This window comes from Petromyzon marinus, chromosome 10, assembly GCF_048934315.1.
Source record: "Petromyzon marinus isolate PM22_M1 ecotype Great Lakes invasive population chromosome 10, UKy_Petmar_22M1.pri1.0, whole genome shotgun sequence".
NCBI lineage: Eukaryota > Metazoa > Chordata > Hyperoartia > Petromyzontiformes > Petromyzontidae > Petromyzon > Petromyzon marinus.
In genome coordinates, this window is record NC_133676.1 from 11,120,357 (window position 1) to 11,132,596 (window position 12,240).

General features: G+C 46.6%; 1 protein-coding gene across 5 annotated transcripts in view; it reads right to left on the minus strand.

The window, feature by feature from the left end:
• Window positions 1–12,240, minus strand: part of LOC116940917 (voltage-gated delayed rectifier potassium channel KCNH8-like) — a 122,594-nt gene that overhangs the window by 45,215 nt on the left and 65,139 nt on the right. For 4 of the 5 annotated variants that reach the window (XM_032951297.2, XM_032951292.2, XM_032951296.2 and 1 more), the window contains 3 exons: window positions 11,914–12,047; window positions 10,674–10,920; window positions 8,957–9,114 (listed from right to left, as the gene is read on the minus strand). In XM_032951297.2, coding sequence (XP_032807188.2) covers window positions 8,957–9,114; window positions 10,674–10,920; window positions 11,914–12,047 — 539 coding nt within the window. The remainder of the gene's footprint in view (window positions 1–8,956; window positions 9,115–10,673; window positions 10,921–11,913; window positions 12,048–12,240) is intronic. The other variant, XM_032951293.2, reaches the window with a different exon arrangement.

The window sequence follows — 12,240 nt, forward strand, 5'->3', positions numbered from 1 at the left end:
AGCCAGCAAGTGCCATCTTACAATCTATTCTGCAGCGCACCGAGGGCAAACCAGTGCACAGGCTTCAGAAGCGGCTGAGAAGGCTTTGGACATTGGGCGACAAATTGAGGGATAGATTCAGGCCTCCAGCAGTACAGCAGTACATGCCTGCTGTTGAAAATGTTTTAGCAGTGTTCTACAAAAACCCATAGATGCAATGGTTATGGATTCAAACATAAAAGTAAAGTGCAGATCTTAAAATAAGAAGGCTGGTTTCCAAGCAGTCCAAATTTGAAGATAATTACATTTATGATGCATCGGCATTTTTCAAGATAAAGCTTTAAGACCTTCCTATTCCCTGATTCATGGTTCTGTAAAAGCTACGAGACCCATACATTGATTGCACTCTGCGTGCAAGTCACTCTGTTTACATAATTGTTCAGCAAAACAAGGGCGTACATCTCTACCCTCTGGTGGTATAAAATGCTTCGTTAATTTATCCCTTGCTCACGAATGTTCACTTTTCGACGAGGCGTCGTGTCAACGTTATTACCGTAGGTGCCATAACTTTACTCTCATTCTTTATTCGTTTCTTCTAAATGTCGCTTCAGGGCACACGAGTTCAGCTTCCTGAGCCTGAGGCACCACTCGCTGAATCAAAAAGAGTGCCAGGGTGTTAATGCTAGCATTTGTTGTGCAGCGGAGTCGGTAGCCCACAGCTCACCACGACTAAAGGACCACTTTGGCACACTTCGTGAGTGAGTGTTCGATGAAGCGAGACGCTGTCATGGGGATAGCGGAGCGGTAAGAGCCATTGGTATGTGCTGTCACCGCATTGATTGGAACGTGCTCTGCAGCCAGCAATCAATCAACTAATGAATGATCTCTAACAATGGTGAACTGCACTTACATCTGCCTCGGAGGGAGTACTTTCATTAGAAAATGAATAAAGGAATAGAACAGTCATCCTTGATCGTATCTCTCCCGTCGACTTAAAAATATATATTATTTTAACTCCGACGTGGTTAGGCTCTTGCCACGCATTGTTTTAGTCAAAAAGTCTGCCTCGCACTTTGAGGTTTTCCCAATTATGCACCTGTGTTTAAACAGATGATAATGTAATGTCCTATTCGCTGAGAAAGAAATGCATTAAAGCCACGTTTAATACGATTGTTTCAATTAAAAGTCCACTTTTCGCAAATTTCCCCCAGTATTTCCACAACTAAACCATCCAGCAGCGCTGGTGCTTGATTGCGCCCACGTGGATGGCACGTCACGTGTGCACCTGATTCACTGGCATCATCATCACCATCAGCCACGGTCAATCCGCTGCTGGATGAAAGCATTTCCCAACCATCACACGAAAGAGGCATCCAATTAGCTCTGCGAAAAGCAGTGATACGCATCAGAGTGATAGGCATCATTATCCAACATTGAATCGCGATGCCTATCACTTCATAGCCACGTTAAACATATTGCTTGAGGACCCACTCATCATTGCCTTTTGATAGTTCTCTTTTTTATATAGACAAGCCTATATCAAAACCATGTATCTGCCAGGCAAATTTAAGGGTATTGACCAAAAACGAATCCAAGTGGCTTTTTTTACAATGAGCATAAGGATGTGCTCTTCTCCTATTTACAGGCAGTGGTAGAAATGCCACATTCCTATGACAAAGCTGAGTCATTCCATAGGAGATCCACTGTTGTTTCTCATAGCTCCGTCATTTAGCAATTGCATAGTGGTCAAGCTGGTATCATGACAGCTTCAGGTCTCATAAATCCATCTCAGGTTTCCCATGTGTGAGATTACAAATACAGCTGAATCGAGTAATTGCGATGCACTAACGCTATCTCAACCAGACGGCCGTACGCAGCCCGTGCAGCTTTCCAGAAGTGGTCTAATGGTCCATGTGCCAGAACAAAAAATTGTTACCACCTAAAGTAGCGGCAGATCTTTAGTGGTACCAATTTATTTATCCAGCTTAAAATAGTGATTTACTCGGTAACCCACTGATTTCAAATGGTCATCACACAATTTACTGTTGTTGGCCACATTAAGAAATTGGAACCTATAAGGTTACGTCACCTCATGTGGTACCGACAAGTCCAGCACTGGCACGTCATCATCGACATTAATATCACTGGGGATTATTTTCAGCTGGATCGGTCGGCACATCACATTCAGCATACCCCTCTCTGTGGCTGTGGCTACGAGTCACGTACAACCTCGAGGCCTGTTCAGAGATAAAGGAAGCCCTGATTGTCACCGATCATCTGGGCTTTCCAATCATGTTTAAAGCCACCTGCACACGGCGCCTGAAGACTGGAAAACCCCCGAAGCGTTTCTGCCTTCCCTGAACTGCAGCCACGAGCCGCCCAATGATGAGACGCGTGCATTGTGCCGCCCAGGGCTCGCTACTCCATACCCATAGAGCGGCGTTGAGTCACGGGCCCCTCGTTCCATCCCGGAAGAGTGCGCCACAGCAGTGGGGGGGGGGGGGGGGCGATTTAATTAATAAATAAAACAACTGCCGACGCTGCGATTGAACCTCTGCCAGGACAGGGCCTGATATCATCAGCAGGGGTGGTGGGGGAGGTGATGGCAGCGCGTGTACAGCGTTGTGTAAACCCCCTCCCCGCCCGTGGATTGGAAGAGAAGGCGCTCCCACATCCTCTTCGCTACTCACAAAGCCACCACCTGCACGCCTCCCCTTGCCTGTCTCTCCCAACTTGGCTACATCAGCCCTATCAGTCAGGCAAAAGTGTAACCTTCCTACTCGTATAGACTAACACTAAGTCACAAGGATCAACTGCTGTACATAAGAAGCTTTGCCTATTATGTAATGGCATTCAGATATATATATATGTACACATATAAATGTGTGTCTGTCTGAGCTGTATGTTTGTGTATGTGTAGCGGTTAGCACGCTGCGCTATGAAACCAGCTACCCGAGTTCGATTTCCGCTCACGGCAAACACCAGTGACGAATACAGTGAGGGGAAAAAGTATTTGATCCCCTGCTGATTTTGTACGTTTGCCCACTGACAAAGAAATGATCAGTCTATAATTTTAATGGTAGGTTTATTTGAGCAGTGAGAGACAGAATAACAACAACAAAATCCAGAAAAACGCTTGTCTAAAATGTTATAAGTTGATTTGAATTTAAATGAGGGAAATAAGTGTTTGACCCCCTCTCAATCAGAAAGATGTCTGGCTCCCAGGTGTCTTTTATACAGGTAACGAGCTGAGATTAGGAGCACACTCTTAAAGGGAGTGCTTCTAATCTCAGCTTGTTACCTGTATAAAAGACACCTGTCCACAGAAACAATCAATCAATCAGATTCCAAACTCTCCACCATGGCCAAGACCAAAGAGCTCTCCAAGGATGTCAGGGACAAGATTGTAGACCTACACAAGGCTGGAATGGGCTACAAGACCATTGCCAAGCAGCTTGGTGAGAAGGTGACAACAGTTGGTGTGATTATTCGCAAATGGAAGAAACACAAAAGAGCTGTCAATCTCCCTCGGCCTGGGGCTCCATGCAAGATCTCACTTCGTGGAGTTGCAATGATCATGAGAACGGTGAGGAATCAGCCGAGAACTACACGGGAGGATCTTGTCAATGATCTCAAGGCAGCTGGGACCATAGTCACCAAGAAAACAATTGGTAACACACTACACCGTGAAGGACTGAAATCCTGCAGCGCCCGCCAGGTCCCCCTGCTCAAGATTGCACATATACATGCCCGTCTGAAGTTTGCCAGTGAACATCTGAATGATTCAGAGGACAACTGGGTGAAAATGTTGTGGTCAGATGAGACCAAAATGGAGCTCTTTGGCATCAACTCAACTCGCCGTGTTTGGAGGAGGAGGAATGCTGCCATCCCCACCGTCAAACATGGAGGTGGAAACATTATGCTTTGGGGGTGTTTTTTTCTGCTAAGGGGACAGGACAACTTCACCGCATCAAAGGGACGATGGACGGGGCCATGTACCATCAAATCTTGGGTGAGAACCTCCTTCCCTCAGCCAGGGCATTGAAAATGGGTCGTGGATGGGTATTCCAGCATGACAATGACCCAAAACACACGGCCAAGGCAACAAAGGAGTGGCTCAAGAAGAAGCACATTAAGGTCCTGGAGTGGCCTAGCCAGTCTCCAGACCTTAATCCCAGAGAAAATCTGTTGCGGGAGCTGAAGGATCGAGTTGCCAAACGTCAGCCTCGAAACCTTAATGACTTGGAGAAGATCTGCAAAGAGGAGTGGGACAAAATCCCTCCTGAGATGTGTGCAAACCTGGTGGCCAACTACAAGAAACGTCTGACCTCTGTGATTGCCAACAAGGGTTTTGCCACCAAGTACTAAGTCATGTTTTGCAGAGGGGTCAAATACTTATTTCCCTCATTAAAATGCAAATCAATTTATAACATTTTTGACATGCGTTTTCCTGATTTTTTTGTTGTTATTCTGTCTCTCGCTGTTCAAATAAACCTACCATTAAAATTATAGACTGATAATTTCTTTGTCAGTGGGCAAACGTACAAAATCAGCAGGGGATCAAATACTTTTTTTCCCTCACTGTATACATCTCCAGCTCTGTGAACGCGTTGACATTTTAAAATGACCACGGTTAAGATTCTTGTAAACGCTAACCCAAGAGAATTGCCGTCATTTGTCGCGACCACAAAAAACACACAACTGCAGCGCTGTCCGCCGTGTCCATCCGGCAAGTAATGGTGAAAGTATCTGCTGAATTGTGCTCGTTAATTAAATGTCCTGCCCGCCCGTTCGGCACACGAGACAGCCGACACCTGTGAGAACTCACGGGAAAACTTTGCGTAGGAAGATCGGCGCACGGTAGACGTCTTGGAGTGGGAAAGGGTTCAATTGTGTCCTCCGAAAGTCCATCGCTTAATACACTGCAAAATTGACTAAATTTGGTGTGCGATGTTGAGCCAAAAATGATGTGTCAATGAGATATATACGCAGCTCCAGGTGCATGTTTTTGCACAAAAGTTTAGGATCTCTAAACGTTCAATAAATACACCAAATTGTTCAGTTTGCAGTGAGATATTTCGTCGGAATTATTTATTCATTAGATAAATTGAGCTCTTGTTTTATATGCTGTCATATTTTTAAGCTAAATTGCAGGAGTCCTAAAATGCAATAATTACATGACCAAAATGTTCAATATCCAGTGCAATATTTAGTCATAATGATGAGTTAATGAGTTATTTATAGCTCTAGTTTCAACAAATATTTTCAGATAAACGTCAAGATTTCCCCATAGCTGGTACCCATGCTGACTACAACATATCAGAGTCACTGTAAAATCCAAGCAGGGACGACGCTAACGCCTACACCATGACGATTCATGGTCAACCACGGGAGAAATCTCATCTGTGGGAACTAAAATAGGGCACATGCAATGGTTACAAGCAGATAAAGACATCTTTATCAACCCCCGGCCTGCTAATTGAACCTGCTCCACGGAGATAATTTGTTCCACGAGCTGGAATCTATGTCTACGCCGAAAGCTTTCCTTGGACAAAAAAATGAAGCGTGCGTCAGGATTAACGGCGTCACTAATTATTGTGTTGGCCATCCGAAGGGACGTCCCTATGTATCGAGCGGCGGTGGAAAGGGACCCGGAGCTCATTTTTCAAAGGTACTCGAAAAACAGAGACACCAACACGTGACAGAGGGACCACACACGAGCGCATTTTTAACAGGGGTAATCGAAAACCCGTTACGAACATGTAATACGCTCAGTTTAACACGTAGGCTTTCGTGACCAATATCATCCATAATAGAGGTTTTTTGGGTTAGATCGCGTAAATATATAAATGTGTCGTTTAAACCCGCCACCACCTGACACAGCCAACTTGTAAGGGTTGTCACGTAAACAGAACATGGCTCTCCAATACACCTGTGTGCTGTACTAGTGACGAATTGGCATGTTCTGTTTACGTGACAACCCTTACCAGTTGGCTGTGTCGGGTGGTGGCGGGTTTTAACGACACATTTATATATTTATACGATCTAACCCCCAAACCCCCCCCCCCCTCTATTATGGATGTAATAAGGTCTTCCTCTCTTTGATTCTGCCTGACCAATCAAGCCAGGTGTCATCGCGACCAAAGCCATTGATGCTTCCACGCTTCGCCAGCACTCTCTACCCTCAAACCAGATCCGTGGCCGCTGAACCGTGTAGACGCACGGCCTTCAAAATCTGACCTCAATAGCATCATCCCCCCTTGGCCACCGGACTCATGGAGACCATTGTTCCAATGCCTACTTGACAAAAATACTGGCCCAATTATGTCTTTCGGATGTTTTTGTTGTTGTAACGCAGTAACTGTTCCTTTTGTGCACTTTTCTCACTGGGTGTTGTCGATGGTTTCGGGCTGCCCTGCCTCTAAAGCCTCGTCGAAATTATTTCCCCTCCCCCCCCACAAGAACAACAATGTCTAGTGTGGGAAAATCTATTGGTGTTCATCCCAGTGTGTTATAAGAAAAAGCGTCATTGATCTCAGCAGACAAGGGATTGACAATATCAAGAATCTAACCAAACGAAATCAATAGCACTTATCAGCAAGAGGCTGTCATGCACAGGTCCTGCGTAAAAATGGAGTTCATACACGTTCCCATGCAGTGTGTCGTGCGAGCATAGAGATGAGTACGTGAATAAATATCCGTACAAATGCACACACATGCACACGTTTGTGTAAGGGGCACTGGTGGTCGAATAGCCTTGGAGAGACAAACTATCCATTGTCGATGTTTTACAAATCAAAAGTGTGAATGGCATTGTTTATTGGAACTGTGACTTAAAACATGCCATCCGAATGCCACCCTCAGTCCACCGTTGCATTTTAATGATGACGACGATGACGATGAGAATGATGGCAGTGATCATTTACATTGGCAACCCTGTTACAACTTACTGCCTAACATCATGGTGGCGCTTGTCACAAAACCCCCCACCCAGGTAAAAAAAAAATCTACCTTCGAATCGTACCACGCCTGAGTTTTAGTGACTGATTGCTGGCTACGGTTAACGTCAGTGGCGGGGCGAGGTCTGAACCGATCCCAGGCATCTGTCCCACCCCCGACAAGAACCCAAACCGGGCAGCTTGGTGAAGTATGCTCACACAACTCCCGCGACCCACACGGCATGGAGATGGGTTCCATCCAGCAGTGGATGGACAAAGGGCTGTACATTATTGTATATCATTATTGTTTTTATATCAGCACCGATTGATTTGTATCAAACAATACCCCCCCCCCCCACTCCATTAGTATTCGGTGGCTGAATGCAGGAAAAGCAGTGTTGTGGTACCACGCTGCTGTACATTGGAACATCGTAAAAACGCTAAGGATACAAGTGGCAATGAAACGAAAGCGATACTTGAGCGTGATATTTTTGTTCCCCAGACATTACGTCTGGCTATAGACTGCTCATTATAAACTTGTTCGTTTGTTTGAATAGAATGGCGAAAACACGGTCTGTTTAAAAAGGGCTCAAACGGTCAGCGTGTGCGTGGGGGTTATATAATTCGCGCAAACGAACGTGTACTTGTTATTTCTGCAGAAGCTGCCTAAAAATAGTAAAGATGTATCATTTGCTTCGTAATTCATACCACATTTCATGAGTAATGTAATTACATACTGTGTGTGTGTAGATATATACTATATAGAACGTACATTTTTTTTCATTACATTAACACAAAGGCCTCAAACAAATGTATGGGAGTGGCACGTTAAATCTCTGCACCAGATTGCTGCTATGAATAAACTTTTAACCCAACTTGGTTTAGGATGATCTTCGAAGCGGATTAAATATTTGTTTTTATATATATCGTGGCCCTATGCCACGAATCCAATTCCCTCTGGCTGCGCCGTGCGTGCTTGCGACCGCTGAAACTGAAAATGGTCAGATAATTGTCGAGGCTTCCCCAGGCAGGGCTCCATGGGAAGCATCGGAGTTGGGGTTCAGGGTAGGGTCGGAGGAAGTGTGAGGCCATGTACCAGTGGTTGGTCGGCCAGTAGGTGAGAGTTTGGTGTCGAACGAGTATTTAGTAGAATGCTCACATCTACTCTCGGTTGTTAGCGAATCATCTTTTCAGCTATGGCTATTTTTGTTTGTGTTTACATTGTGCCTCCACTGTGGGTTCGTGTTGGGGGCTGTGGTTTAGAGTTGAGGCTGTAGATTGGTATTGAAGCTGTAATGTAAAATGTTGAGGCTGTATGTCGGTGATAAGGCTTTGGGTTAGCATTGAGGCCGTGGGTTGGTGTTGAGTCTGTGGGTTGGTGTTTAGGCTGTGGATTGATGTTGAGGCTGTATATTGGTGTTACGTCTGTGGGTTAGTGTTGAGGGTGGTATGGAGGAGGTTGGGGTTCAGTCCCGACCGTGACGCCTGTATATTTTGAGTTTGCATGTTCTCCACGTGGTCAGGTGGATTTATTTATCTGGGTCCTCCCAGCTTATCCCTCCACATTTAGAAACATGAATTGAGATTATTTACATGAATTTGCTGGTATAAATGTCCCAATGGTAAGTCACTTTGTTGAGATAGGTCCATTCTGAAAAAGAAGTTCATACATCAGTGGGATTTGCCTGATAGGATAGGGGTGGTTTAGTTTCATTTGTATGTTCGGGCGATTTGTTGACCTTTCTTGTACGTTGCACTACTATCATGTTTGTTGTATTGTTTGTTGTTGTAACATTATTACCTGCCCCTACTGAACATCTGTGAGAAATAGATTTATAGCTCATCGGATTCCTCCGGTATAAATACATATTCTGAGACTTTGGGTTAGTGTTGAGTTTGTGGGGTTTTAATGAGGCCGCATGGATGCCTGACTTTGTGGTGTTATATTTTACCTTCTAGATTCAAGCGATTACAGATCACCTCCATCACCTCGCTCACTGACCCCTGAACCCATCACACAAACCGCCGGGCGCCTTTACCACGGCGATTTTGAACGCGCACAGGAGGTCGAACGGCAGGGCGGCGATGAGGTCGATGGGGAACCACGTTGTGACGTAGTGCAGGCAGATGGAGCGCCCATTGTACACCACCTGGCCCGAGCCACTCACATACGTCGTGCGGAAGTTCAGGACGATGTCTGCGCGCTCAGACGAGGAGACAGGATTACCGTCGGTGTTCGCCACCGCCACCACTGGTCGGCGACATGCCCCCCAGCCCAGCCCCGCGGCGGCACACGTAAACGAGCGCGCGCGCGACGGGAACGGGGACATTGGGCGGCCGCGTGATTTCCGATGCGTTTTTATGCAGCGCCGAGGCTTTTGGGTACATTTGCGTTACGCACCACTCGAACAATTGCCGTGCAAACACAGAATTGTTGGAGCGATTTTTTACGTGAAGAAAATCGCTGGCAGTCAGATGGGGAAAGGGTACAAAAACAAAGCAATAAAAACGAGGTGTAAATAAGACGCTTGCAGTTCTAAACGCTGCCCGGGCGTTTTGTCTGTCATCACCTCCACTCGTAGGGGTGCCACTGTGGCGAGATTTTAATTCCCTTGCCTAGTATGCAGGAGGTCGTGGGTTCGATCCCGACCCTGACACCTGTATATATGGAGTTTGCATGTTCTCCCCGTTGTTGCCGTAGATTTTTTTCTGGGACCTCTGGTTTTCCCCTCCACATTTAGAAACATGCGTTTTGGGTATTTGGCTGCTATAAATTTCTCCCATGATAAGCAACTTCGTTGAGCTATGATTTGTGTCCAGGTCGCTTCTGAAAAAGAGCTATATAGCTCAGTGGGCCTTACCTGGTAAAATACAAAAAAAGAGTGTAGTTGGGTTATTATTTTCATATCTAATGGCCCACATTCTCACCCTTCCTTCCATGCCTTAACCACGCAGCCACTCTCACTGCACAGCAGGAGTGAGAGCCGCAATCTCACGGCACCATGAATGTCATCGTTTCTGAAATCAAAGAAATGGAGTGGTTGGCACTTACTGAAATCTCAGAGTGAGAAATGTCTACACTTACCCATCACCTCATGTAATTGCTCCAGTAGTAAATGGTACATATATCTGCGTACCAGAAGTAGTCAATCTCTATGACTGCCTTGAGAATGATACTGAACGTGTGCTGAATTTTAGATGCAGTGCTCATAACAGCCAGGACGGATATGCTTTGCTGTATTCAAAAACCCTATCTCCGAGTGCTGGAAATGCCCAAGCATTTCCATTTATTACATTACATTTTAGGAAACGTCTTTGTGAACTTTCCCTCTGGCAACAAAAGGAAGAGATAAAATCCTGCCATTGATGCAAATGACTGCGGAGCAGCGGCCGCCTAAAAAGACACATTAACACCGCCGCAGTTGCCATCACATTGCAAAAACCCCGCATGGATTGACAGCTCAACCCACGTGGCTACGGGTGTACTCGAGAACTCGTTCGCGCAAAGTGTCACGAGATTTCAGCGAGTGGCACCTTGCTTTGACGAGAACGAATGAATGTCACCGCTGCAACATGTTAGCTGACAGCGCCAGAGTTAAATGGACTCTCCCCATTAAGCGAACAGATAGGAATTGGCTGCATTGAAAAGAAGGTGAATAGTGGACTCTTATCAACGCGGCGTGACAGAGAGCCCTCTGGGAGCAGGGGGGGGGGGGGACGGTGGCAGGCGGGCAACGTGACGTGCGGGAGGCTGACCGATGATGAAGAGGATCTCGCTGGTGATGTCGCTGACCATGGTGCTGCGCGACGACGTGCACTGTTCATCGGAGTTCAGGAAGCACACGTTGTAGGGCACCGTGACGGCCACGTAGAAGGTGGCGAGCAGGATGAGCCAGTCCCAGCCGGCCTTGAACGTGCCGTAGTGCAGCAGGATGAGGCGCGAGCGCTGCGCCGCCGCCACCTTGTACTCGGGCAGCGCCGCCTTCTCCGGACCAAAGACGTTCTGCACGCGGTGGGCACACGCGCGCATATGCACGGCAAGGCTGACACGTGGATTGTGGCTGTTAATGCTGTTGTTGTTATTACAAGGGTTGAATTTCACAGTGACCCAGAAATATATAACTGCATGCAGCACACCGTGCCCAGGGTATCTCTTGCCATGGCTGTGGATTTCAATCACATGGACTCTCATTTAGTCGACAAGTGAGCTGCAAACTATGGCAGTGGGTAATTTTAGCCCTGGTTGTTGTTCTTGTTATTATTGTTACTATTGGCGGTCTGCCATAAAAGTGTGTTTGTGTATTGGCAAATGGTTTTTTTTGGTGGGGGGGGGGGGGAGTTCCCACATACAAATGTTAGTTTTTTTTTTATTTTACTGGTTCACTCTCTCACCTGTTTGTTTTTGCCATGTTGCCCTTTAGGACAAGTTTTGAATTGTGCAAAGTACAATTTGATGACTGAATAAAATGATGATGGTGGACAGAAAGCGGCACACCAACACAATGCTCAACCCATTTATTCAACCAACGCCAATGCTGATCGCATCGGGACATTGTTTTAGGCTGCATTAATAGAGTGAACGTCTAAGATATGTTCATCAAATTCACATAAATAAACTACCACTGGCATTTCATATCGTGCTCATGGACACTGGGATGGTAGTGCAATTCACACCCTGGCCGCTAGAATTCACTCCGCGATCATTGCATGTATGTATGTTGAACTTCTTTCACACCGTACGTAGCCAAGCGTGCTTATCTGAGGTGTGGGGGAAGGACAACAAACTAAACACAAAAAAGCAGTTCTCGAGAAATGATTTTTCAATCTAGATTTAGAAGTGCGTACCTCCAGTGGCTTCCTAATATCGGAACGAAGGGCGTTCCAGGCGGCCACAGATTGGCGACGGTCGGAAGACTCTAACACAAGTGAGGGGCAAACGCCAGGGCTTGCTGTGAACTCGTGACCCCACCCACCCTGCGCGGGCGAGTGCTCTCACGTTTTTGAGCTTGAGCTTGCTGTTGTCCTGCCGCTGCAGGTGCCCCGACAGGTGGTACAGCACGGCACGGCTGCGTCGTCGGCTCGTGTTGAAACCGGAGCCAGTCTGCCCCTTTTGCCGCGGTCTCTCCTCTGCTGGGGGTCGGCGTGGGGGGGACACGGCCCGGTCAACGAGAGCGTCTGTCACGAGCCACCCACGTTGACGTCTCTGACAAAGGCAGCTTAATTAGTGAAAACGTACCATGAATAATGTATTACTTTCTTTTACAGCTCCCTGTCATGTCCTTTGTCACGATGGGGGGGGGGGGGGGGGGGGGGACTGCTGTAG